Source organism: Diadema antillarum, unplaced genomic scaffold, assembly GCF_040938485.1.
Source record: "Diadema antillarum isolate AM-2024a unplaced genomic scaffold, OU_Dant_1.0 seq00001819_RagTag, whole genome shotgun sequence".
Lineage (NCBI taxonomy): Eukaryota > Metazoa > Echinodermata > Echinoidea > Diadematoida > Diadematidae > Diadema > Diadema antillarum.
The window spans coordinates 9,143-37,080 of NW_027272494.1; the positions used below are offsets into that span (position 1 = coordinate 9,143).

Consider the following 27,938-nt stretch of genomic DNA (forward strand, 5'->3'; position numbering starts at 1 on the left):
AAGTGTCTTGCATGCGCCACTGAGGAGCCTTTCTTTTTCGAGTTGATGATCAGCAAGTGGTTGCTCTGACGTTACGAGAGGATTCTCGTTAAATGATATCCGAACGAAACTGCGATTGCTTCAGAGGTTGTACTTCCGGGGTCCTCCCCCTTCTTGCGACGCAAAAAGATCATTCTCTTTTGACCTCTCTTTACACGTGAGCGTGCAATTCGCTACTCCAGCTTGCTGCGCTGCATGCTGCGCCGCCGGTACCTAGGTATGGGGTAGCGATCTGTAGATCTCCCACGCACACGAATCCCGCGAGCGAGCACGAGAGCCCGACAGGTAACATGGCAGCTCTGCGTAGTATTTTGAATTCGGCAACTCGTGCCTTTATGGTGCCAGGCCTCAAGATTTCTGCCAGTCCAGTAGCTGTGCATCAGTCATCAAATATTTGTAGATGTCTTTCGACAGGTAAGAAAGCGAAAAAAATTGAGAAACTAATGACATGTTGCATTCAACAAGAGACGTGACATGACTTGGGTTTTCTACGCTACATATACAGACCAGTCCGAGTCGTTGTAAAAACGCGACTTGCACAAGGTCGGTGTCGCCGCGCGCCGCGCCGCTCCGCGCCGCACGGGCACGGCGTCTGGTCGACGTCGGGCTACGTTTGCCTTTGTTTGTTTGTTGTTGTTTTTTTCTTCATTTTCCATCTGAGAAGATGGCTGGATAGCCCATATTCAGCTACACCCTATTAAAGCTGTGTTGCAGCAAAAGTTTTATTTGCTGCCTGTCCATCAATAGCTATTTGGCCATGCAGTTTATGCGTGGGCCTATATAGGTCTAGACTAGACGTCTATAGTATTTACCACACGAACAGTTTGAGTTGTGGCACAAGATCCAGGGTCCTCCTCACTAAGCGAGTCCGAGGTGATGGGACAAATTATCACTTCCGAGGCGATCTGGATGTAGCTGTCTTTCCGAAGCGCAGCTGAGGAAAGATAGCGTTCACATTCAGATTGCCGAGGAAGTGATAGTTTGTCTCATTGCCTGAAACTAAAAGTTGATTATTTGCTTTATATTCCACATCAGGGTTCTATAAATTCCCATTTTATTCCACATCTGAGACCGTTTTGACTGTCTTTAGGTATCCTTGGGGCTTAGGCTACGTGTGCGCGTAGATGACAAAACATTGAATTTGCTGCGCGCACCACTGAAATGAAAGTGTGTTGCATCAAGTGACCTAGTATAGTCCACAGTGCAATGCACTTTTATTTCGCGCGTACTCATCTTGCGTTAAGACTGTATGGACTGCCAGAGATCAGCAAAACAAACAGCTGTCTTTAGGTATCCTTACGTGTGCGCGTAGATGACAAAACAATGGATTTGCTGCGTGCACCGCGCGGCACTGAAGTGAGTGTGAAAGTGCGTTGCACTGTGTAAGTACTATCAAGTGACCTAGTTCTTCTCAGGTGATGTGATGGGCAAAACTACACTTTATCACGTAATCAGCTCTTGACCAATCCTATAGCAAGATTCTTTATGTGGAATACATATGATATATATAACCCAGATTTAAAATATTAATAGAACTGCCTAATAATAATATTAATAATTAGGGTCTAGATCTAGTCTAAATAGATTCCAGCCTAGGTTTACCCTACACTCAGTGCTACATCCTATAGGGCCTAAACATTAAATGGCCTGGCCAAATTAACCCAGTGATCTATGTAAGTAATCATGTTAGCCCCAATTCCTGCAAATCAAAATGCATGCAGTTGGGCCTTTCATAACTAGATTGACAACACAAATATTGTCAATCACAAGAAAACAATCTTGCAATTTCCCACACACTCATTACCAGTACTCAACTTATGAAAGTCCACGGAAAATGTAAACTGTTGCATTTGAAGCATTGATCTATGAACAGTACATAACAGGCAATGTTTTAGTTACATTATTGTTGGATTAAAGTAAGTGAGCAAGTACAAGTAGCATAGATCTTTATGTATTTGTATACAATGGATTATCAAAAGAATTTACTATTGATGATTAAATTGGTTGCTACTTATATTCAGGTATGTCAAAAAGACCACTTGTTAATGCAGATACTGATAAACTGATAAATGCTTTTTTGCCTAATTAAATCTGTGACTCGTGATGTTATTCATTCCTCATGAAGGACTTGTGTCCTGATGAAAGAAAATTGATATGCCTGAATTGCCTTTGTCTACTCAATGTCTGTATTCCAGGTCATACTGTTGTAAGCCCTCCTTTAGTACAGTATCTGTATTTTACTCAGGCATCATAGTAATACTATAGCTGATATCTCAGTCTTTTCCTGTTTCTTTCCTATTTAAAGATTTAGCTAGGAAATGATTTGCAATTGAGAATGAATATCAAGAGTAAAATTATGTTGAAAATGCAATATATTCATGTGTCAGAAATTACTGTACATGTAGCTGCAGTGGAAAAGTTGATTCATGTGCAATAATTTAAACTTTTTTGAGGTTTGTAAAATTCTAAAAAGTTGGTATAGAAACTATTTTGAATGTTTATGATCCATAATGTCATTTTTGAGTTATCAATTGCACACTTTATAACAGTTTTCAACTTTCAAATTCTGAAAATTTACAGGTACAAATGTCTTCTTGATATTCTCATTTCTGATGGCCACCTGGAGTTTCTGTTTTAAATGCAAGTTTGTACATATAGGTGTATATTAAAAGAACATTGTAGGTGTGCATGTCTGCATTATAATACAGTTAAACTCGCATAAGTCGATCTTCTCGGGACTGAGCAAAACACATCGACTTAGGCGAGTTTCGACTTGTGCGTAAGTCGAAAAAAATCGACTTACAGTTACATCACGCGTACACGTGTATAATGTACATGTATGTTGTCTGCTTTGGAGCCGAGAGCTGGAGCGGTGTGCCCGATATTTGCCCTTCAGCAAGACGCTTTATCCACATTGAATATTACCGTTATTCATTTCCAAAATTAAGAGCAAACATCTGACATTTATTCTAGCATCTTATGGAGCCAATTGTTACCGCTGTGCATTTCCAAAACTGAAGGCAAACATCCGGCTTTTTTTTGTTGTTGTTGGCACGGCGTGCGTTTTTGGTGACCCCGGTCGCATATTAACCATTAGCGAAATCGTGATACGATTCGCGAAAAGACTCCGTTTAGTATTTATTATAAGGTATAGATCGCTACACTCGGCAGAGGCGATACGTCGTCCTTTCACCAGGTCTGGGTAACGGAAACCAAAATCTCGCATGAGTTCTTGCGTTACTATCGTTAATGTCAACGAAACATCGTTAATTTGCGCTTGGGATCGTTACTCATAGTTACTACAAATGTTCATTTTCTCGATCGTTAGTTTGCGTTAATAATGATTCAGGTGAAACCGCTTGCGTAAATGAAACGTTAATGTTTTTAACGCAAAGTTTCTTTTGGTATATACTGTATGTAAACAAAAACTGGCGTCTCATGATTTTGACAGTGATTTATTACACAATAAAATCTTATTCGACTTAGGCACAGTGAATTCAATGGTTTTTCCGTGAAAGTGTTCTTGGAATTTCATCGACTTAGGCGAGTATTCGACTTCAAAAATTCGACTTGTGAGTGAATTAATACACGTAAGTCAATGGGGAAAAATCAGGACTTTTTAAAATCTTCGACTTGCGCGATTATTCGACATATGCGACGTCGACTTAGGCGAGTTTAACTGTACTCAGAAATCTTCAACAGATAATCAGATAAGTTAGAGCATAATGGTAGGTTTAATCAGTGCTTTGCCAGTGCCTTTGAATGCAGTAGATTGTACTGCATGAATGTATCATGTATGAGTATACTGAGGTCATAGTGTAGGTCTGTATTCTAAAGTAGTCAGAAACCCCCTCTCTTCCATCATGTGCAACCTTTTCTGCGCAATGACAGAAACTCATACATGTTGTGTTGTGAACCATGTTCAGGGGCTTACCAGAACATCCTCGTGGAGCATGTTGGTGAGAAGAAGAGCGTAGGCCTGATCCGGCTGAATCGGCCCAAGGCCCTCAATGCCCTGTGTGATGCCCTCATGAATGAGGTGGCCCAGGCTCTGGAGGACTTTGAGGCAGACAAGACGGTGGGAGCCATAGTCCTCACGGGGAGTGAGAAGGCCTTTGCAGGTCAGCTGCTCTGAAATTCCTTCTTTTTCACTTCATATCTAGTGTGATAATTCACAGTACTTATTGTGATTGTAACACTATAGGTTCTTTGCTTCATCATGATATCAGGTTGGTGTCTATCAATTCAAGATTATGGTAACAAGCCAGATATGTTGTGATGTCATTGACTTGTTACATGTACGTCTGTATTACACCAGCTGAGTATGACAGAAATGCATCATTGTCATTCAGATATAATCTCATTTCTATCTTTCTAATTGAGTGTTCAGACTAACTTCAAACCAGTGTACACATGCAGCATAAACTGGCATGAGATATGGGACATAAACAATCATACAAGACATTGCCCATCAAGATAGAGAGCTATACAGGATTAACCGCCCCCCCCCCCCCCATCCCTACTGCTTCATGAACAGGAGAGAAGTAAAGGGAATTCTTGTTTTCTATGTGAACCATGTGAGCTGCAATGCTATATAGCTTGAAGTTGAAGTGCATATGTACCAGTGTACATAGGCAATCCTATTGCTAATATTAACAAAATATGACATCTAAATTATTTGAAATGTTTCTTTCTCTGCATCATTATGTTATGGAAGTATGTATAAGATAATAAGTGTTCATATGGATGATAGTGGAATAGAATCTTATGTCAGCCAACAAATGCCATGATACGAATGGGTTATGGTATTGGTATGATTGTATTCTCTTCCTCAGCTGGGGCCGACATCAAGGAGATGTCATCAAGGACCTTCCAGGAAGTTTTGGGCGCCAACTTCTTGGCCAGTTGGAACAGACTCGCCGCCACCAAGAAACCAACCATTGCTGCTGTCCATGGCTTTGCTGTAAGTCGACTATGGGGTAAACTATTCACACAGAGGAGACTTTGCATTGGAACGGTTCACAATTGCATAGGTTTCCCTGAGAATGCTTAAGATGTATTTAGCTGGTGTTAAAATGCTCTGGTTTTGCTGAGGTAAAGCATCTTGTGTAGTATAATTATCATATGGAATACCACATGAAAGACCCCCTCCCCATGAAAAAGAAAACAAAGTAAAATGCTTGGAGGTCATATCACCCTTTCAGTCATTTCTGATCTTCAATTTGATATGCTATTAAAAGATATTATGATGCTTCTGTGTCTTTGTAGATCACTGTGCAATGTGCAATATTGAGGGAAAAGTGAGGTTTTACATATAAAGACATATTGGTATTCAATTGAAATAATTGTCAAATATGAACTACATTGCCACCATTTAACAATTTTTAAACATACTTTGCAATTAATATCATTGGCCGATTTGAAAGTGTTGTTTGCTGTATAAAAATTATATTTGCTAGCTTGGAGGTGGCTGCGAGATTGCTATGATGTGTGACATCATCTATGCTGGAGAGAAGGCATCGTTTGGACAGCCAGAAATTCTCCTTGGACTCATTCCAGGTGAAAAAAAAAAAGTTCATACAGATAATTAGTTCAGAAAGTAAACAGACTGATGGTGCCCCCCCCCCCCCAAAAAAAAAAAAAAAAAAAAAAAATGCTAGCAACTCCCATTCTAACTAGATTTTCATTTTGAGTATGTAACAAACGCGAACAGAAAAACTGACCAGAAATGAATATCATTTATTAGTGGAAAATTGAGCAAAGAAAATGGGGATCCATCAGGATTCGGGATTCGGGGTTCAAATCCCGATGGAATCCCATTTTCTTACTCAGTCGGTAGAGCACTGGGCTAGCAATCCGGAGGTCTCGGGTTCGAATCCCGGTGGAATCCCATTTTCTTTACTCAATTTTCCACGAATAGATTTTCATTTGTTACACCAAAATTTCATTATAACTGAACAACAAAGTATGTTAAGATATAGGTGATTAGATGATAATTTTAGGGCCAGATTTTGTACTGTGTTGCATCAAGGATTTTGTTTTAACTGTGTTTGTTAGAACTAGAGTGCACTGTACTTGTCTCTAATGGTCAGCAAGATGCATGTTACCCATCAGTGTGAGATGTTTGCATTGCACTAATTTGTAGAAGGGATTAGGATTCCATTGAGAGTGAGGGTTGTGAAGTCAAGCAAGGAAACACCCCTTGAGGGCGGAATATAAAAAGCATTATGAGCTGCAGATGTGGCACTGGTAATTTTAGCAAGGCTTTCCCTCTCCTTTAACTGAGATGGGTGGGGCAAGGTGATCTTGTTTCATGCTGATTATTTGTGAATGATCCAATGAGGGAGAATAGAATGCCATTGCCCTTTTTGAAGAATCAGACAAGGTCACATGGATCTGGGCTTTGTCTGTATGTTCATGAATGAATGTTTCATGTATTTCTGCCATTGTAAACTAGTTCTATATAAACATATTGCCAGCATTCAGCCAGAGAATGGCTTTGGGCTGTTTCAGACCCCCCCCCCCCCCCCCCCCATAGCTGATGTCTTTTATCTCTGAAGCACAGAGTGCATTACCTGGTACGTAATTGATGTAATTTTTCTGTCTCCATGAATGTTTTTTAATCAGCTTGATCTTTGCATTGTTGAAGACTTTTTGTTTTATCATATCCTTTGAACTCTGTAAACATCACATCTTACACTGTAGGTGAAGCCTGAAGAATCTCTCTCTCTCTCTCTCTTAAGATTTTCGAATAGTATAAAAATGTATATCAGAGAAACAACTTTTCCTCCCTCAAATGGCTATCATGAGTTTAATAACGATTTCTTTTCGCATAATCCCAGCTCAACATGTTCTATGCCCAGAACTTTTATTACTATTACAAAGTCTGCCATTAAATAATGAGTAAAGGGCCCACTTTAGATGCTATCCATCTAGTTTCCCTGTACACGATCATTGTTGCAGACATGTGATTTATACATGAGATCTTGCTATTTCTACAGGAGCTGGAGGCACACAGAGACTGCCGAGAGCTGTAGGGAAGTCTCTTGCCATGGAGATGGTACTTGGTGGTGACAGGATTACTGCACAACAAGCCCTCCAGGCAGGTAAAGTGAATCAAATCATTTTTGGTTTAGAGTAAACTTTATGGGATGAACATCCTCCTGGATATTTTTCTTTTCATGTGGGGTTTCACCTTTTAAAAAAAAAAACCCTTTGTTGATGTTTGTCAAGAAAACATTTCATGCTTATTTTTCTTTTTTTTTGTCAGCCTAAGTGTGAACTCAAATTATGTTTCTCTGTGACATGTGTCTCAATTGATGTTTGAGCACTTGTCGGCAGAAGGTGTTTTGCAAATGATTTTAATAGGTATAACTCATTTGTAATCGGGATAGTGTCACCTCAAACACAAGATCAAGGATCAGAGCAGGTGCCCGTCATGATTTTGTATTCACTACCACCATAGTATGCATTAATGCCTCTGTACACTTACATGTAATCATATGGAGAGTTGTATCTATGGGGGTGTTTCATGAAGCATTTGGTTAGATATCTTTTCTGACAAAATTGCTGTCAACCAATCAGATGCAAGGATTTCAGAAGCTCATATAACATGTGTAGACAAATTGCATCGTGAAACAATTGAGACATCTGTCCAAATGAAACCTACATTGTAGTTCATGGAAAGTTAACACTCAGCTCATTTGTGACCAACATGTCATTGAAATGTTCTTTTTTTTTTTTTTCCAGTTACGTCAAACTGTCATCTCACATTGTAAAAACATACTCTAGACCTACTGGGAGAACCATGCATTGTGGTGGAGGTATGCCAGTTCCTTTAGCGACATTACTAGTGTTTTTATTTTTTATTACTATTCTTTGTGAAGAGGCTTATGAATTATTGATAAGGGCCAAAGGAAAGATGAAGAAATTAAGGTATTTGTTTAAATGTAATTTCATCACTACCATGAACTGGCTTCTGCACAGCTTACAGTGTCTCTGCTCAGTAAGCAGCAAGTGATGGGTTCATTTCCAAGGTGGATCCTACAGCGGAAATGCCTATCTATGATTGCATACCCTCTGCAAGTTTAGATACAGTAAATAAATGGATGAGTGAATGCATGGGTAAATAAGTAAATACGTGAATAAATAATTCAATTGTTATTAAAGTGAATAACAAAAAGATCCTATTTTATTCATTGCAGGTCTTGTGAGCAAGGTCTACAAGACAGAAGAACTGCTTGACAAGGCCATAGAGTTGGCAGACAAGATCAGCAGGAATTCCAAGCTGATCAATGCTCTGTGCAAGGAGGCTGTCCTCACCGGCTATGACGTGACCCTGAGTGAAGGCATACACTTTGAGAAGAGGCTCTTCCATGCTTGCTTTGGAACGGTGAGTCCATACCAAAAGTGATTAAAGCAAATCAGTCAAATCACACCAGCTTCAAAGTCATTCAAGCCAATGTCGAGCTGGGGTATTTTCTCTAACTGTAGCCAGAGTTTAGAGATGAAAATACCGCTTTAATATGTTGTACATTGTGAAAGGGAAAAAGCCAAGCTATCTCCTCTAAAGAGTACATGTAGCTAGAAATTCCATTGATTTTGCTGAGAATTCATTCTTTCCACTTTGAATCAATAGGAAAACAGTTCTCACCCCATTTGTCACTAAGACCCCGTTCACAGTGCGGGGCCGAGCCTCGCAATTTTGTCCGTTTACACTGCTGGGCTCGGCCACTCTTTTAATTCAAACCTTTCAATATTTTGTTGTAGTGGCGCTCTGCTTGTAAACAAACGCAATTTGGTATTGTCTGGTTTTCAGACCCTTTGCCAACTGAATTCCATGGCGACAAAGTTGCCGTACGGGCAAAGGCCTTTGCCGAAGGAAAAAATCCTTTGCAGGAAAAAATCCTTTGCAGGACAAAACCACCTTAAACTATACTAGTTTTTGACGTTGAGGGGGTTAATATCCTGAATAGCAAAAGATACAGGCAGAGGGTTTGGAAGGCAGACTAAAATTGACCACGCAATTGGCCGCGCATTTGGCCCAGTTTGCGTTTACACCAAGAGAAGGCCGAGACCACCTCCAGAGCGAGGCCAAATGCGAGGCCAATTTTGGCCTCGCATTTGGCCTTTTGCGCGTTTACACTGAAGAGGGGCTGGGCGCGGCCGAGCCTCGCACTGTAAACGGGGTCTAGGACCTTCCTGTGTATGTTGTGTAAAACTTCAGTATTTTTTCAAATCCACAAATCCAAACTGCTCTTATGTGATTTAGATATGTGCACTCTTATCCACTTGACCAAGACACCTCCACGATACCTCCAAATCTATATTATATTCAGATGATATTTGCAACTTTCCATGTAATTTACTTCCTTTTGCAGCATCAGATACTGTTCTTCTTGGTGTCAGTATGAGATGAAACAATTCTTTCTCTGAAGAGTGTAGCAAAGCTCCCAAATGTTAGATTTATTGTGTTTATGCCTTCTACATACCTCATGCATGACATTTTGTTCTGATATATTTATGCATGTGGCAGTGTTTGTTCATCATGTCATTATATGCAACCCACTAGGAAAACGTGTTGAAATGAGTTTAAAACACATCAAATCTAATCAAATTATTTTAAAGTACATGAACATAGTCATCTCTTAAAATCTGGTACGTTTTCATGGCAACGTATCTTGAAATCATACTTGTACAGTGTTTTTGATGTAATCATAATTCCAAGTGGCATTGTAAAATACCGCAACCATTCAGTTGCATAGCTTCCAGTACTCTGAGGCTTTGTTAGTAAAGACTGCTATTTTGAACATCCATTTCAATACCCATACTTCATATCTTTCAGAATGACTCACGAGAGGGCATGGGTGCTTTTGTGGAGAAGAGGCCAGCTAACTTCAAGGATGAATGAAATAAACCTGATCTTTGAGGTGTGGACAAAGCCAAGCAAAGATTGTGCAGATTCATTGGAATGGGGTTGATGTCATCCATGCTTTTAGATGAATATTTTTGAAAACTATTCGCTGTTTGATGGTGATATAAAGGTAATGTATGGGAATGAAAAAAAAATTTTATGTGCTGTGCAAGATGACTGTACAAACACAAATTATGTTAAATCTTTACTTGTGTGGAATTGATACACCTAGTAATCATAATAATTGTCATAATTTTTGTGTGATCCTCTTGGCAAGTCTTCCTTCAAATAGTTACTTGTTATGCTAGAAAATAAAGAACACAATCATTTAACTTGATTCATTTGTACTCTATGCTGCTTTGCGCTTTGTACATGTTGGGATTTGTGTCCAACATGTGGCAACTCTGTATTCATAATTATGTCACTGATACATATTTCCAAACTCTGCTGGGTGCAAATGTACAAGACAGTGAAATCCTATTTTGGTGACATCAGGTATAGAGTGGGTGTTATCGTAAAAACCATATTCATTCGGTGTTGATGCTGGGAAAATAGTGCTCAAATTATGAACTTGATTTAAAGCATTGTCATGTATTTAGAATTATTGTTAATGATCTGGGAAATTTAACTTTCCATACAAATAAAGAAAGGTAAACCCTTCTTGGGCTGTTAGGTGTGGTGATTGTTTTGGATTCCCTCCAAATGGACCTTGAATTGAATACACCAGTATTGTAGAAATGACAAATTGCAATGTACTAAATCCTGCAGTAACATCATTTGTGTCCCTCCAATCTGTACTGTGGTCAGCTTTTCAACTAGGGCGCAGCATTTGCTGATATGTCAAATATCTGTGTCGTGAAACTTTCTGCGATGTTGTCCTGTAATGCTTTAAGGGCACTCTGATTTTTTTTTGGTATTCACCAAAACCTGCATTTTTAGCCAATAGTCCATTCAAAAACTGGCACTACATTGTACCAATTAAAGCCAACATGCTGATGACAATGTCATCTAAGTGTTAAAAAACGTTCATGGAAATTCTAGAAGGCAATTTTCGTTAACTCGAATACGCTTGATGCAACATACCCTTGGAAGTTGATGTGAGTTAAAGCGTTGAGTTTGTATGTGTGCTTGTATTAACATTTATTGCTTCAAGCAAGCAGCTTAATGTCTATAAACAAGAGAGTGGCTACCCAAAGAAACTTGTACAAAGTACATAGAGATAAAATGAGTTCTATGCATCAGGGTAGTGCTCTTACAACCTGGGTAAGCAGTAACCATGCTTAGATAGGAGAATGGAGACAAGTACACACAAAGACACACACCAGTGGCGGATCCAGAGGGAGGTGCACCTGGTGTGAGCCCCCTCTTTGTTTGTTTTTTTTTTAACAAAAGAAATAAAAAGAAAAGAAATGGGAGGGGGGCCCTTTAATTTTGTAAAGGTGCCTTCCCTTCAGGGAATTCCTGGATCTGCCCCTGCACACAACAACAATAACTACAATGTCACACCATTTAAATTGGAAAAAAAAAAAATGTGTGTACCATGTCACCACAAAAAAGAGGCATATACATACAGTTAATATGTGCCAGAATACATCAATTTATTTCAAGGTGTAATTAATTTCAATCATGAAAGACAGATGTTTCAGTAAGTGCTTTGTCATTTCAGTATGCTAATAAAGTACATTCTGTGAACACTACTACCTTGCCTTCTTTGTGTGTACAGGCATTCATTTTCCGTATTTGCTTGCAGAGAGTCCATGCATAGCTGTACCTGATTATGTTGTCCATGGCAGGTATACACTGTTTGTCAATAAGGTTTACCAAGCATGAGTTGACATGATTTTTGCTTTTTCTCCGTAAATCGAACATGGCCCAGTCAGAACCTGGCAAGCTGTTATTCAGTGAAACTGAAAGACATGCTGTATGTTGTGACAGAAAGTTTCTTCCGAAATCATGGGCTAACATTGCAATCTAGGTGTTACTTTTGATCCTAAACTGTATTTTTCATCGCCCGACACTTGCTGGCTGGTTATATGGCAGAGCCAAGTCTTCTAGCTAGCTGTTGTGATTTTGTAGTACATGCTATTGCATACGTGATCACAATCTCAAGAGCTTGTTTTGCAAAATAGTAACTGCAATCCAACAAGTGACTTTTTTCTTCACATGCCAGGCTCTCTATCACCCACTAATTTCCAGTGTGTGTGTGTGTGTGTGTGTGTGTGTGTGTGTTATTCGAAGGGCCTGTCTGCAAATATTCTGTGTATTTCATTTTGAGTGCAATTCATTTTGAGTGCAATTCATACAAGTTTGGAAATTTACTGTGATTTGATATAGGGATGCTGCACTTCATTTCAATTTAGTTACCAAGTTGAAAAATCTAAAATGAACACAATATAACTTGCGTGTTTCTTTAAAGAAAAAAAAAACCAACCAACACCACACAGATGCCTATTTCATTCAGGTCTATTGCATATTGTTGACTTCTTGAGGACAACATACAAAGCACACTCAGGAGAGGGGTGTACTAAACTAGACACAAAACCTACTTTACAGCTTACATTCATTACCCATATATGTTCTGTGGGATGAATGCATGTGTAAATAAATTGATGAATAAGTAATTGCCTATCGATTCCTGTATTTGTATTCATTTAACACCAACACAAATATGATCTGATATTCTATCGATAGTTTTTCAACAAACCAGAGAATTTGTTTGGCATTGTAAATATTTTGAGTTAGGGTACTCAGTATGTCATTCTGTTGGTTTTTGCAACATTTTTTGTACAGCTGTACAATGGAATTTGTGTCTCATCTATTGAAAGCAAAACCCCCTTCCAGATACACAGTACAATGTACCTTGTACACATTATACGACATCTTGCGACTCTTTCCTCAGGCCTTTGGGCTACAAGTAATAGTTGCGTGCCAAGGGAAAATTACATACAAAATGACTGATGAAGAGAACTCCAGCTGCTTATTGAAATTATGCAAAAATGAATGGATGAATGAATGAATGAATGAATGAATGAATGAATGAATGAATGAATGAATAAATGAATAAATAAATAAATGATTGAATAGATAAATAGATAAATAAATAAATAACAATTACCCATTTTCAACAGTTCTTTTATCAATAGGCACTGCATGGCTTAATTCATGAAAGATTACTGGGTTTCTTGGAGATCTGTGTGCTGGCTAGTAACATGAATACATAAACGTGTCATTTACAGGTATGATACTGTAGATTACTATACATTGTACAGTGGGCCCTCGGTACAACAAACACTAAGATATCAAGCTCCCCTGGTAACAAATTTATTTTGATGCAGTTTTCTGTCTTTCTATTGTATGTTATTTCAAACATAGACATGACAAATTTTTGATAAAACAAATTGATTTCCCAGATTCCAAGGAATTTGTTATAACGAGAGTCCACTGTAATTCATATTTCTTAGATAAAGTCTCTCAGATTATAATATTTACACTGCATACTTATTAGGTTTACACAATAATTTCTTCTGTCAATAACTATGGTATGAAGCACAGATTCAGAGTTCGCTTGAACTTGCTTAAAATATTCAAATTTGCCAACGTGACAGGAATAATCATTGCAAAATTTGACGACCACTATGTACAAGCGATTTTGTGAAGGCATATTAAGTTGGCACTAGAGGGTGTTTCACAAATATGCTCTTAAATCTTGACTTAAATCGCTCTCACGCTCTGAATGGCCATTACTGCCCAATGAAATATGAAAATTTCCCCGAAGTATGTACAATAATTGTATGACAATGGTCCAGAGGCATGATCGGCCAGCCATAAACCAAATCCAACGCAAGTCGAACTTAGTCTTTGTGAAACACGCCCCGAAAAGACAGATTCGCCTGGCCATAGCATTCTCCAGGGCTATTGATTTCCTTCTGATAGTATATAAAGCTTATTCTAAAGATTTTTATAAGACTTTGTAATACAAAGTGAAGATTCGTGTGACCTTACTAGGACAAATGTTATGCAACAATAACAACAACAACAAACTGAATAATCAACACACTGCATACATCAATGTTCTAGAATACGCTCGGTTATTCTTTTCCTTCGATTGATCTTCCTCCGTGGTTAAGAAATCATTATGTTACGGACCTTCTTCTGTCTTGCGTTCTCGATGTCCTTCTGCATCATTGCCTCGAAGGAGTTGAGCCCGTCGCGGCTCCCCAGGCTGGCTTTGCTGCCGATTGCCCCTCCCTTCACATTCTCGCCGTAATTCTTGATGACGTAAGTAATGAGCTGGTCGACGCGCTTCTCAATGGTCGACATCATGTCCTCGTACGTGGGTCCGTCCTCCTCTGTAGGAACAAATGGGCATTGAACTGATGAACTCACAGAGCACATATGTACTTAAGTTTTGATTGATGTTAAATGACATTCCCATTTCTAAGCTTGACTTATAATGAATATTATAACTAAGTCAAACTAAATGGTAATAAACATTTTCCATCTTCAGTCATTTCTACTTCAAAGTCAATACTACATGTAGTATGAAATTACAACGCAAGTGGAAGGGAGTGGAAGCGATGGATACAAATTATCTCTCTTTGCTTCATGAAAAACAAGCATGCATTTAGCGAAGATATTTGTTCTTATTAAAGGACAAGTCCACCTTCATATACATTAGGATTGAAAGAATGCAGCAATATTAGTAGAACACATCAGTGAAAGTTTGAGGAAGATTGGACAATCCGTTCAAAAGTTACGAATATTTTAAGTATCTGCGCAGTCACTGCTGGATGAGAAGACGACTACAGTGTATGATGTCACATGCGTACAACTGCATAAGGAAAATAAAAAGAGAATTTCACAAAACTTTACTTTTTGAATAAAGTGCACATTTCTTCGACTTGCTACTGACGTATGTTAAGGGTAATATTATTCCCCCTGCCTTCTGAAAGAGAGAAGTCGAGTGTTCTTTTGTTATGCGAGAAAAATGGAAATATGTTGAATTTTCTTTATTCTTTCTTTATATCGTTGTACTCATGTGACATCACAAGCTTACTTAGTCTTTCAGGGGCGTCACCAGCTTTTTTTCAAGGGGGGTGCGTTTTGACACTAAAGGGCTTTTTACACTTGTAAATTTTTGCTTAGTCCCGTACCAACGGTGGGGCTAAGGGGGGGGGGGGGGGGGGCTTAGCCCCACCGTTGGTACGGGACTATCCTTAGCCCACTTTCTGTTTACACTCGTTTTTGCCAAAGTGAGCTAGCCCCACCGATAGTCCGGTACTATCTGGCCCTGCAAAATAGCAGGGTTAGCACCGCAATTGCGGTGCTAATGTTAGGGTGGGATTTCACGGAGCACGCGAACGATTTGCGAAGTACGCGAATGACCAAATCCAACATTCGGAAAAGTTTTTCTCCGAATGTTTTCCGACTATGAAGCCGAAAATTATTCTTGCGCAATTTGTGCGAAGTTTCCACGACGTATGTGCGAATGTCGTGTGTATCATTGCTAAAGTACAGCATGTTACGTACACGAAAAATGCCAACAACGAAAAGTTTTCAATAATCATAGGAGAAAATGTACCCAAGAAGAGGTGGAAGCTGTCTTGAGTTGAATTTTTTTCTTTCCTCTATTTCTCCTTTCTTTTTCTCTCATTTCTCTATCGTGTGCTTGCCTACATTTTTTTCCCAGGACTTATCTCCACTAGTAAAGCATTTGATCTTTCTTCCTTTCTTTTTTTGCAGTTCCTCCCACACAAAATCTCTATAATTCAAATGAAATTTTACATACTTTAGATTAATTTTAAGTGTATTCTGCAATTTTTTTTTGTATATCAAACATTTCTTTCTCTTTGCTAGTCTTTATTTTTTTTTTGTTACTATAACTGTTAATAATTGTTTGATGTTTAGATGTATGCTACGATTTTTATTTGTAGAAAACGTATAGGTCATACATCCCCCAAACGTGCGCTAAACGTTCGCGAGAATGTCTCAAAAGGTACGCGAACAGTTTGCGATTATATACGTCGTAAAATGATCGGAAAAACTTCGCAGATTTCGCGTAACATACGCGAGACATTCTCCAAAGTTTCGGAGTCTGTTTGGGGTTTCACGAACATTTTGCGAACATCGCGCGTGTCTTGCGAAGGTCTTGCGCATATGACGAGGCTTTGAAGACACTTTCAAGAACAATTCACGAGCAAATAAAAAAAAAAATCAAATCAAAAATTTCAAACTCTTTTGAAATTCTCGCCGAAGTAAAAACGACATTCGCGAACAATTGACGACGCTTCCGAACCCTCACGTTCGTTTGGCGATCTTTTCCAGACTAAAAAACGAATGCTGGATTTTGCCATTCGCGTCCTTCGCAATTCGTTCGCGTGCTCCGTGAAATCCCACCCTTAGAAATGCGAGTGTAAAAAGGTCAGTTTTCTCCTTAGCCCCGGACAAGAGATAGTGTAGGACTAATTGAGCAGTGTAAAAAGCTGAAAAAAAAAATTGGTACGGGACTAACGATAGTCCTGGGTCAGAGAAAGTCCGGGGTTAAGAAACATAAGTGTAAAAAGCCCTTAAATGTAACGAGATTTTTTGGACAGACATTTGGAATATAGGAAGCTCTCAATCACTAGACTTTTACTGTTTTTTGAGGGAAAGCAAGCGGGGAAAGGGCACCGGCGCAGCTAGGATTTCATCTTGGGGGGGTTAAGTATGCGAGGGAGCGAGCAAGGGGGGGGGGGGGGGGGGGGTGTGGAAGTGCCTGTTGTCCCCCCTCCTCCCACGGTTAGAACTAAAATTGCATTTTGATGCATGTTTTGCTTGTTTTATCGACTTGAATCAGTCCCACTTGTTTAAGGTATCAGTACATTTTGAAGTAAATTGTTATACAACACTTTGCCTATAAATGGTATAATTCAAATAAACTTCTAGTAATAATTCTTACACTGATGTCATGAACGCGACCGAGCCCGAGCAAGGGGGAGGCTGTGGGAGGGGGTTGTTCCCCCTATAAATGGATTATGGCATGACGGTGTGAAACGACAAATTACGGGCAGCAATATCAGGAGAATGGCATAACGATTACATGCGAGCGAGCGGAGCGAGCGAGCTTGAAAATTTTGACATCTTACAGTCCAAAAACTGCCGTTTGTAGCCATATTTTTTTTCTGCTTTGGAAATTGGGGGGGGGGGGGTGCATCGGCCGCACCTGCTGGCAATTACTGGCAGCAATATCAGGAGAGCATAACGATTACATGTGAGCGTGCGGAGCGAGTGAGCTTGAAAATTTTACATTTTACAGTCCAAAAACTGCCGTTCTTAGCCATATTTTTTTTTTCGCGTTGGAAATTAGGGGGGGGGGGGGGGGCGCACCGGGCGGAACTGCTGGCAATTACTGGCAGCAACATTAGGTGAATTGCAGAACGATTCAATGCGAGCGAGCGAAGAGAGCGAGCTTGAAAATTTTGACATTTTACAGTAAAAAAAAAAAAACCTGCCGTTTGTAGCTATTTTTTTTTTCGCTTTGGAAATCAAGGGGGGGGGGGGGGCGCGCACCGGGCGCAACTGCTGCCTGGCAGTAACATCAGAGAAGAATTGCATAAAGATTAAATGCGAGCGAGCTTGAAAATTTTGACATTTTACAGTCCAAAAACTGTCGTTTGAAGCTATATCTTTTTTGCTTTCGAAATTAAGGGGGGCGCACCGGGCGCAACTGCTGGCAATTACTGGCAGCAATTATATCAGGAGAATTTAAATGCGAGCGAGCGGAGCGAGCGAGCTTGAAAATTGTGACATTTTACAGTCCCCAAACTGCCGTTTGTAGCTATATTTTTTCGCTTTGGAAATTAAGGGGGGGGGGGGGCGCACCGGGCGCAACTGCCGGCAATTACTGGCAGTAACTTCAGGAGAATGGCATTACGACTAAATTTTACAGTCCAAAAACTGCCGTTTGAAGCTATATCTTTTTTTTTTTTTTGCTCTCGAAGTTAAGGGGAGGGGGTGCACCGGGCGGAACTGCTGGCAATTACTGGCAGCAATATCAGGAGAATTTTAATGCGAGCGAGCGGAGCGAGCGAGCTTGAAAATTTTGACATTTTACAGTCCAAATACTGCCGTTTGAAGCTATATTTTTTCGCTTTGGAAATTAAGGGGGGGGGGGGGAGGAACGCCCGGTGCGCCCCTCCCCCTGGATCCGCCACTCGTAGCCAAGGGTGTCGGTTTATGTTCATGACTGGGGGAGGTATGACCAGCGAGGTGGCGTCGAAGTGACCAAGCGGGGGAAGGATGTCCAAAATCTGCACTTTAGAGCATCTCCTAATAAATGTGCGTGTTTGATTGTGTGTGTGTTTTGCATGGAAAAGTTAGGAATTAGCCAAGGTCAAGTCTTTTCATTGGCAATGCAAGACATTTTTATATAGACTAGTATGTAAAGCAACACTGCAAAATCAATGGTCTAGCTTTGATATAACGAAGCGTATACAAGGTACAAAGGTGTAAATTCTACATCACATTGCGCAACATTGTAGCGACTCTTTTTACCGTTCGGATGTTCTGATCTAAGTACGCACTGGGCACATCCTGCTTATAATTATGCAGAATGCCAACCAGGAATCACGCTGAATCACAATCTTTTGTCGGCTCCGGGCTTTTTGAACAAAGTTTCACAATACATATACCTATTTAATAATGTTTAAAAGAAATCATAGAAAAATATCTTATTTCTTGATCACGCTTTCATTCAAAAGCAGTTTACTAACCCTTGAATTACTATTTTGGTAAGTCTTTTTTTTTAACCAGAGGATGGGGGGGGGGGGGGGGTACCCCCGCCCCCCGTGCGCACCCCCCCCCCCCCCCCCCCCCCTCCGTTGTACAGATTTCTAACAAAAAAACAAGAAAATCTCTTCATCGCGGGAATTATGATTATGTGGGGTGGGGCAAATGGTGCGCTTACCTTCCAATATTTTTTTATGCATGGGGCAACAATTTTTTTTTCTTTCAAAAGCAACAAAATCTTCTAATTTCGGGAATTCTTGATTATGTGAGGGGTGAGGGGGGGGGGGCAAAATCATAATATGCTTGCCCCTCCAATATTTTTATGGGGGCAACTTTTTTTTTCTGTCAAAAAAAAGGTAAGAAAATCTTCTTGTCTCTGGAATTATGGAGGGGGAGGGGTGGGCACAATGATATGCTTGCCCCTCCATTTCTTTTTTTTTTAATGAGGCTAAGGCTCGCTCTTGAGCTGGCAATATGGATTGGTCAGAAGTAACGTAAATAGACCCTACATACTTGTAAGTAGCACACGTACATGCAAACGTGTACGTGCTCCGTACCGTAGGGATGTACAGTACGTTCGATAAATAGTAAACACTGTATAGAATACTAGTAGATAATTATGTATAAAATCAGCGCTGCCAGAACCAGGGGTGCGAATTGTTTTTGCCCACGATATATATATATATATATATATATATATATATATATATATATTTTTTTTTTTTTTTTTTTTTTTTTGTCCCTGGTGCAAAATTGAAGAAAAAAAAAGAAAATAATAATCATTTAGCGTCCGGCGTTGAGGTCGCTGGCGAACTGAAGTTTTTTTTTTTTTTTTTTTTTTTTTTTTTTTTTTAAGGATCTGAAGGGGGGTGCGTTCGCACCCAACGCACCCCCCCTGGTGACGCCCATGGTCTTTTCATCCAGCCGTGACTGAGCAGAAGCTTCAAAAATTCATAACTTTTGAACGGATTGTCCGATCTTCCTCAAACTCTCACAGATGTGTTCTACTAATATTGCTGCATTCACTCAACCCACATGTCTATGAAAGTGAACTTGTCCTTTAACAACGAGAGGCGTGGGCAATGTCGTCAATTGCCTCAAGCAATGTACGTCTTGCAAATCAAACTAGTCTCGAGAAAATTATGTAAAGCTTTACATTGTGAGTGCAATGTAACCATCCTGCTTGCTTGTTTTTCGCTGAATTCGTTATCCTGAGCCAACTTGACAATGAAGTATAGACCATGCCCTTAATCGCGCAACTTTTCCGATGTGCAGCGTCATTGTACTTAGTTTTTACATCAAGCGCAGCACATGTCGTTTCAACTAATCCTGACCGCCGAAAGCAGTCAAAAAGACCCATATTGGCATATTCAATTCGAAGGTGGATTTTTGTAACCATGATTATTATAACCGTTTGCTAAAATGGATATAGGAAGACAGAAGTTTTCGAAAATGGAGTTTCTTTCTTGAAGAGTTAGTCAGGAGGATTGAATGCACGTGAGGGTATCTCGTCGTGGTCTTCTTAAACCATGTCATAATGGAGAGAGCCTGCAGGTTAAATTTATTTTATAGATCCTTTAGAAAGAGAGAGAGAGAGAGTACTGAACGTACTGAGCATGTTGTCCTCTACTTTATAGAGGTAAGAGGAGGATTTGTCTGGAGGAATGTGGGAGAACATCTATATTATAGAAGAAGTGTTAGGGTAAGAAGCAGAGCCGTAAAGTAGGAAAACAAGATCTAAATAAAACAAAATTATGACTAAAATTTCTAATTAAACTTTGACGTTTCACAAACAAAACTCCTGCCATTAACGCACACCCAGTCTATACGTATAAGCGGGTTCTTATATAGGGCAATAACCCCCTGGACAATTATCCCGGACCCTTCCCCCAACCCTAACCCTAATCCTAATCCTAACCATAATCCAAACTCTAACCCTAAGCCTAACCCTAACCCTAATCTTTACTCTAACCTTAGCACTGTTATCCTCTCGGGGTAATTGCCCTGATACGGTGTAAGCACCATAATTATGGGGGGGGGGGGGGGGAAACAAAAGATTATACTATTATACTGTCGAGTTCGCCGGAAAAATAATGATTCAGCAGAATTTTGCACAGTATGGCAAATGGACCCCCCCCCCAAAAAAAAAAAAAAAAAAAACAACAACAACAACAACAACAACAACAACAAAACTAACAAACAAAACCAAAAAAAAAACCCACAAAAAACACAAAAAACCAAAAAAAAAAAAAACAACCACACACATTCTTTAGAAATTTAAATAGTAAACCTGCCCCCACTGTCCTCTCCTCAACACACTAGTAAAGCAGATAGTGGAAGCCCCTTCTTTTTCTAAATTCATGGTGAGAAAAACAAAGCAATTCCATCCTCTCCTATGAGTCAGAGGATTTTTGCGTCATCTTTCTATCTCTACCTGTCTTTATCTCTCCCCTCTCTCCCCGTGTATCTATATCTCTTCCTATCTATAATAATCTCTAAAGTTTTTCTCTTTCTCTCTCTCTCTCTCTCTCTCTCTCTCTCTCTCTCTCTATATATATATATATATATATATATATATATATCTAGTTCTTCTCTTCCCATCATTCTATCTATCTATCTATCTATCTATCTATCTCTCGTTCCTTATCTCACCTGCGCTATTTTCATCGTTCAGTTTGTCACCATCCTGCGGCTTCTTAGGAGCAGCGCCCACGGAGTTGGACCCGATGCCATAGCTGGCCAAGGAGAGCTTCAACTTCCGCCAGAGATGTCCCATGATGGAGAAGGTATTATCATCATCGGGGTCCGCCTTCATCTTAGCCTACAGAATCATTAATGAAGACGATTTGACGATTTGTAAAACAGACCATGGGAACGGAAGAAAATGACACGTTTCATTTTATTCAGGGCCTATCGTCATTATAATGATGATTAAGATCTTTGTCCTTATGGTACCATTATCATTATTATAATTCTTGTTTTCATTAGTAAAGTAGTAGCAGAAGTGCTATATTGTCGTTATTGCTCTTATCATATCCGCCATTTCTACCATCATTCTTTTTGGAATACAAAGTGCTATAGAAATGTTATTTATAATCATCATGGGCAATATTCGACAGGATGTTTCCTGACCAGCATATTTCACATGCAACTGTGGGTATTTTTTCATTGTACAGTTTTGGTTTAGATGGGACTGCGTATTTCCAACTTTTGTGTGTGTTTGTGAGATAATGAGAATCCTCTTATGATATGAAAGAACATGTAACGTGTAGAGGAATTCAGAGTTTATTTGATGAAATTTGGTCTCGAAATGGCTGAGACATCCAACAACAGAGAAAAAAATCCCAATATGATGTGACAGCCGTCCACGACTTTTTAGGATCTTTTTGTTTTACCGGGTTTTGGATATCTCAGCCATTTCAAAACCGATTTTCATCAAATAAACTTTCAATTCACTTAGAATGTATGCTCTTTAACATTTCATAGAGAGTGGTTTCTAAATGCCTCGCAAATTGTTAAAAGCTGAAATCTCACCTCCACCAATACTATTCCATCCCTTAAGATAATCCACGCCCAGTAGAAGAGAGTAGCAGAGAATATGTATCATAATCACTTTTATAACTGCACACACGACATTTCTACGGTAATACCAACCAGTGTCTGTACAAATACTTTCTACTAGCAGTGACACAAAGAAGTTATTATTCTATATATTCTTGGGGGGGGGGTGAAAAGCGTTGTGGAGCTTTGCAGACTAAACTGTGTATTAACATCAAAATGGAAGAACACACGGTACGGTCGAAAACACAAAGTTTGGAAACATATTATAGCACAGTTTACAGTTCAATCACTGTCTACACATCTGTAAAATAGATTGCAGTGGACGTAGACGGTTTTCAGTCGCCATTATGGTTTATGGGGAAAATGAGTGTGATAAATCCAACCACTCAAAGACTTTCCCTAAAGGCAATTAATGGCAATTATCAACCACAGTTAATAGGTGCAACTTCAGATTGTTTAACACGATATCAGAGAGACTGGTTAGTACATATATAGGACAATGCAGTTTAGATTTCCCGTGACAGGGAATAGCGCATTTAAAAGGCTTGGTGAGACAAACCCTCATGAAAGCCTCGACAATGATGGTGATGAGCATGTTGGACAGAATGAAGTAGACTGTGAAGATGTAGATGAAAAAGAAGAGGGGTCCCACGTAGCGCTCGGCGGCCTGCAGGGCGTAGAAGTCGAATGATCCCAGCATCAGGGATAGCAGGGACTCAAAGGTCGCCTGGAAATGGAAAGAAAATCACGTAACCGTATCGAGGGAATTGTCAGTGTGTCAGTCCAACAAACAAAAGGTACTTTTTTAAACAAAACGTTAAGACTCACACAATTAGAAAGAAAGATACGTAAACAAAGAAGGGAATTGAAAGGTCGGAGTATTAATATTAATAACAATTGATTAATACTGATGTGTAGACAGATCGATTGATAGCTACTGTATTCATGTGGACGTAATGATGATGATAATAATGCTGATGACAGTAATACATTACAACGATAACGCTGATACATTTATTACTAATGATGATGATAATGGTAATGAACTATCAATGATCACACAATAATGTTATATCGGCACACATTTGCCAAAAAAAAAAAAAAAAAACCCAACAAGCTTGACACATATAGACGTAGACATTATGACGCTCAAAATAAATGTTAACACTAAGTAAACCGGTCAACATATCCACAGGGATGACAGACGCTTCGCATCCCTGTTTTTTTTTTTCTTTTCTTTGATTGCTCTTGATGGAACTCGTACCAACTAATTGGTGTATGCCTCTGAAAGGATTGTTCCATCCAAAACAAAAGAAAAGTCTTTCAAAATTATCATGCAAAGGCAGAAAGGCACTGAAACTCTGCTTGGAATCGCACAAGAAATAGGACTTGTATGACCATTTATGCGCCAGTATAATATCCTGTACTTTTCAATGGAAGAGTATAGTGAATATGAAAAAAAAATGAAATTAATTACACCACGGCTTATCATTTTACATAACATCAGCACAAAGTCTCGGTAAGTAACCCCATGGGTAAATAGAACACGATTACAACCCACTCAGACTCCGCTACATGCAGACCTACAAGATCTCGAGGAAAAAACTAGTACCTGAAAAGTGTGAAAGGTATCGACAGATCTACTGAAGACGGCATAGGCCCAGAGACCGAAGGCCAGCAAGATGATGAACCACATCAGCAAGAAGTAGAACATGTCATGTGAAGCTAGGTGCAGCGCCTGCGCAATTTGGGTTGCACGTGAGCTCATGCGCAAGACGCGCATAAAACGCAAAACTCCGCAGAAGGCGAGAATAGCCAACAAAAATCCGAAGAGTTGATCCCACTTCGCAATGTGGCTGAAATTCACGAAGGAATCTACCGGGAGAAAAAAAAAATAGTCAACCAAAAACGTTAACATTGTTATGACATGTCCAATTTGCTGTTATATAATTCTTCAGACGTCAAAGGTCAAATAAATTCTAATTTTCCTGAAGGCAACTGTTTTGATAGAATTTCAAACCGACGTACATTTATTATGAAATCTGGCAGCAGACGAAAACGTTCTCTCTGATGCAGAGACAAAATTAGAATAAAAAAAGTGGATTTTGTCATATTTTTGGAGATTTGGCTTTACAATTACCGATTTTACATTCAGTTCCAATGCTGCATAATCACTTTACATTTTCTTTGAAATAGTCTTCATTTCATATCCCAATAAAAAACAATGCGTGCATATTTTGAATGAATCTTATACGTATTTGTCTTTGCAAAGAATATTTTTAATGACCATAATGACACAATATCGAACTATCATCATCAACACCAACACCAACACCAACACCATCATCATCTTAAAGTATAGTCGCAAACAACATCGTCATATTTATCATTTCAATGAAGATTTTTAATGCCCTACTCCATTGACATGTTCGGCACGTTTACCCATTTCTCACGGGAACCAGTGTAAAATACATCCGATGTATGGAGAAGAACTATGTCTTGGAAGCTACTGGTTAAGTAATGTTTATATACCTGAAGATGGAGGGGGTTCCCCATTGACGTCATTATTTGCTCACCTGGCTTTTCCTTGACTTCAGTTGACGTAAATTTGATAAAGAGCTGTCTCATAGCGAACATGGCCACGGCCCCGATTCCGACAAGGAGCATACTCAACTCCAGGATGGACCAGAAGTTTTTCAGCTCCTTCCTCCCCTCCTTCTTGAGTCGGTAGATGAAGTGAGCCAAGAAGTACACGAGGTAGATGCAGAAAATTCCCTGCAAGTTCGAAAGAGCGACATTGCCAGAGATAATCAACCACTTTCCAACGCTATCTCAACAAATAGTCAAAAGAGTGGAAAACTACAAGAAAACAGATTTCGAAGGAAATACCAGTAAGAAACATGTTTCTTCATATCATTTGACACCGACATCTATGCAATGGGAAAAAAACACTTAAAAAATAAGGATTAAAAATAATCACTTCGACTTCAGCACAAGCATTTAAGTAGGTGATCTGTTTTGCAACAAATGTTCACTTACATAATTATCGACAGTTCTATTAAAACTGATTAAAGCTTGTCTGTGGACAAGTGGTAGACTATCCACACACATTTGCGCAGAGTTTTCGTTTGAAGTGGGGTGGGGTAGAGAAGTGTAGGAGTCGGGGGAAGAATACTATAGAGTAGAGCGCACATCAAACCTCTGTACCTGTGTTTTCCTTGATCTTGTTGGTCTTGATTATTTGAGCGTGAATGTCTCAATATGCTACTTTGGGCACTCGAGTTACTTGGATGGTTATAATTGTATTTACATAGTTTTAGAGTTTGCATACGATATTTTGCATGACATTTCTTGATACAGAGGGGAATTGATTTTGCTAAAGTGTGTCTTTTAAAAGCATGAAAATATGATGAAAAGATTGTTTCAAACTTTCGTTTATTGCATGATGAATTGACAGAATGACATACTTGTAATCCTAGAGAAATAATCCAGAGTGCTCCGATATATTGATAGAGTCTGAAGGTATGTACTTCATTGGACACAATTCCGCCCCCTTCCGTTGGCGTCTCCACTAGCAACGTGACCACACTGAAGAGATTGACGTTTGCGTTGTACACTGTGAATTCCAAGAAAATGGCGCGCGTGTACTTGTCATACCAACCGCGTTCGCGCAGGTATTGCGCAGTCGCGATCGCCTCGTCACGCGTTGTTCCAAACTGGGCGACATAGCCGCCTCCGCTATAGATGTAGGAGTTGCTAGTATGAGGGAGCCCGTTTAACGCTGATGCCGTCTGGTAGCGCCATGGCGTCGTCTACAAAAGACAAAGAAGAAGAAGAAGAAGAAGGCGTGTCAGGGATTCAGTGAAACGAAGCAGATTTTAGCTGTGTGTATGGGGGGGGGGTGGGGTGTAAGGAATATGTGCAATATGTGTTATAATTTATGGATTATGATATTTGGAGTGGTCTGTGTAAAGTAAGGTGTTTTAGAATTTGTGGTTATACAACTTTTTGCGGCAATTGATTTTTCCATAGTTTTCTGTGTATGTACACAAATATATTTATTTTCCCCCTCTGCACGTTAAACACATGATGCTAGTCAATGTTGTGATGTATGTTTGGTTCCCTGTATTTTTTGAGTATTCACTTGATGTTTTATATGTAATGTAATATTATTTGCTTTTTATCTGTTGTCAATATGTGTTTATGAATGTGTGACAAAATCAAATTTCCATGCCATGTTTTTAAACATAATTTGGACAATAAAGAAATGAAATGAAATGAAATGAAATGAAATGAAAGAATAATAATAAGTATGCCAAATATCCGTTGCAGACAGATAAGTTTATGATTATTAGATTACATTATGATGGCACGTAAACTTATCAATGCTATTACTACGTCAAGAAAAGGTCACGATCTTGTAGTCAATTCTCATGCAATGTTTGCCATAACCATGATAACGTTCCACGTTTCTGTCACGTATCAAGCCCATATATGATCTTATAATCCGCCGAACACATGGTCGGAAGTCAAATGATCATAATTGTATTAAAAGGTTATACGCGTTGGCAAGTATATAAAATTCGTTATTAATCACAAAAAAAAAAACTCAAATCCCTGACCTGTTGAAACTTTTGAAGCAGTTGCCATCAGCATTAATGATTATAGCAAGTTTCTGTCAACGCGAGTCTTCACGAATTTGGTCACGACACCGTTGAACATTCAAATTGCCTTCGTATGTATATTTTCCTCTTTACATGTTTTCATTTTGTTTATGCGACTGTATTCCAGAATGTGCATTGACGCATAGGAACAATTCATGCAGATTACGACAGTTTGTTCAATTCCGTTATGCATTGAAACGAAATGCAAAAATAAATTAAACTAAACTGAATTAAACCTGTCACTCTAGTGATGAGTATTTGAAGATGCGTCGAATCTTTCTCTTCTTATTGATGGTTTGAAAGACTACTGATAACAGTAATATGACTACATTGTAACTGTAATAATAGTTTTTACACAACTGTCCCGGATTTCCCGTTTGAAGGATGTGTAGGCACTTTTACTCGACAAAGTAATGACCCGTAAAAACGAAATGATGTGAGAATCAGCAAAACAGCCAAGATTGTCATCGCCTTTGCTGAATGCATAGTTAGAAATGCCATTTAAAGATACATGTGTTTTGTATCAAATTGTATTATGTTTTAACAGTGTGTCTACACACTGATGTCTGTGTGCAAATCATTGTTCAATTTCTTTCTCCCTATCGTTTATTTCTCTGTGATATCCAAACAATTCAAACCTTCAGATTTTTAGTTTACAGATTCTCAGCCCCCCCCCCCAAAAAAAAATAAAAATGTCATGCTTGATCTGAAATGTGTCAAACTTTATGCAATGATATAGGAAACTTGAAGTGAAAGTGACACGCTGCAACAACCCTACAATCAGGGTATTTCCCCTCATAGGGAAGATAAATTCCATACCTCGTCTATCCCAGACGCGCTGTTGACGATGGGCTCGCTACTTCCGGTGGGGTCACAGGTATAGGTCCAGTTCTCGGCGAACATACCCTCATCCTGATTACTCCATGAATACTCCAAGGTACAGTCCTCAATGTGACCAACCATCTTATCGGCGATGTCACAAGGTACTGGAAAAA

General features: G+C 39.3%; 2 protein-coding genes across 2 annotated transcripts in view; one reads left to right on the forward strand and one right to left on the reverse strand.

The window, feature by feature from the left end:
• The first annotated feature begins 303 nt into the window (after positions 1-303).
• On the forward strand, positions 304-11,701 carry LOC139712552 (enoyl-CoA hydratase, mitochondrial-like). The gene is made up of 7 exons (XM_071624365.1): positions 304-453; positions 3,966-4,160; positions 4,875-5,002; positions 5,499-5,598; positions 7,041-7,145; positions 8,244-8,431; positions 9,884-11,701. Exons 1-7 carry the CDS (start codon positions 330-332, stop codon positions 9,947-9,949), a joined length of 906 nt encoding a protein of 301 aa, XP_071480466.1. The 5' UTR covers positions 304-329; the 3' UTR covers positions 9,950-11,701.
• A 2,373-nt stretch (positions 11,702-14,074) lies between these two features.
• The window catches only part of LOC139712553 (polycystin family receptor for egg jelly-like), a 72,753-nt gene continuing 58,889 nt past the window's right edge, over positions 14,075-27,938 (reverse strand). Inside the window, exons 25-31 of the mRNA XM_071624366.1 lie at positions 27,763-27,929; positions 25,747-26,091; positions 24,856-25,054; positions 23,892-24,154; positions 22,839-23,006; positions 21,371-21,533; positions 14,075-14,301 (exon numbers count right to left, since the gene is read on the reverse strand). Coding sequence (XP_071480467.1) covers positions 14,075-14,301; positions 21,371-21,533; positions 22,839-23,006; positions 23,892-24,154; positions 24,856-25,054; positions 25,747-26,091; positions 27,763-27,929 — 1,532 coding nt within the window. The remainder of the gene's footprint in view (positions 14,302-21,370; positions 21,534-22,838; positions 23,007-23,891; positions 24,155-24,855; positions 25,055-25,746; positions 26,092-27,762; positions 27,930-27,938) is intronic.

Bases quoted from the DNA above. Each gene is read 5' to 3' on its own strand.
- LOC139712552 (XM_071624365.1), top strand. From the start codon at position 330: ATGGCAGCTCTGCGTAGTATTTTGAATTCGGCAACTCGTGCCTTTATG. The intron at 454-3,965 runs GTAAGAAAGCGA...AACCATGTTCAG, and splicing joins TTGTAGATGTCTTTCGACAG to GGGCTTACCAGAACATCCTC. The intron at 4,161-4,874 runs GTCAGCTGCTCT...TCTCTTCCTCAG, and splicing joins GAGTGAGAAGGCCTTTGCAG to CTGGGGCCGACATCAAGGAG.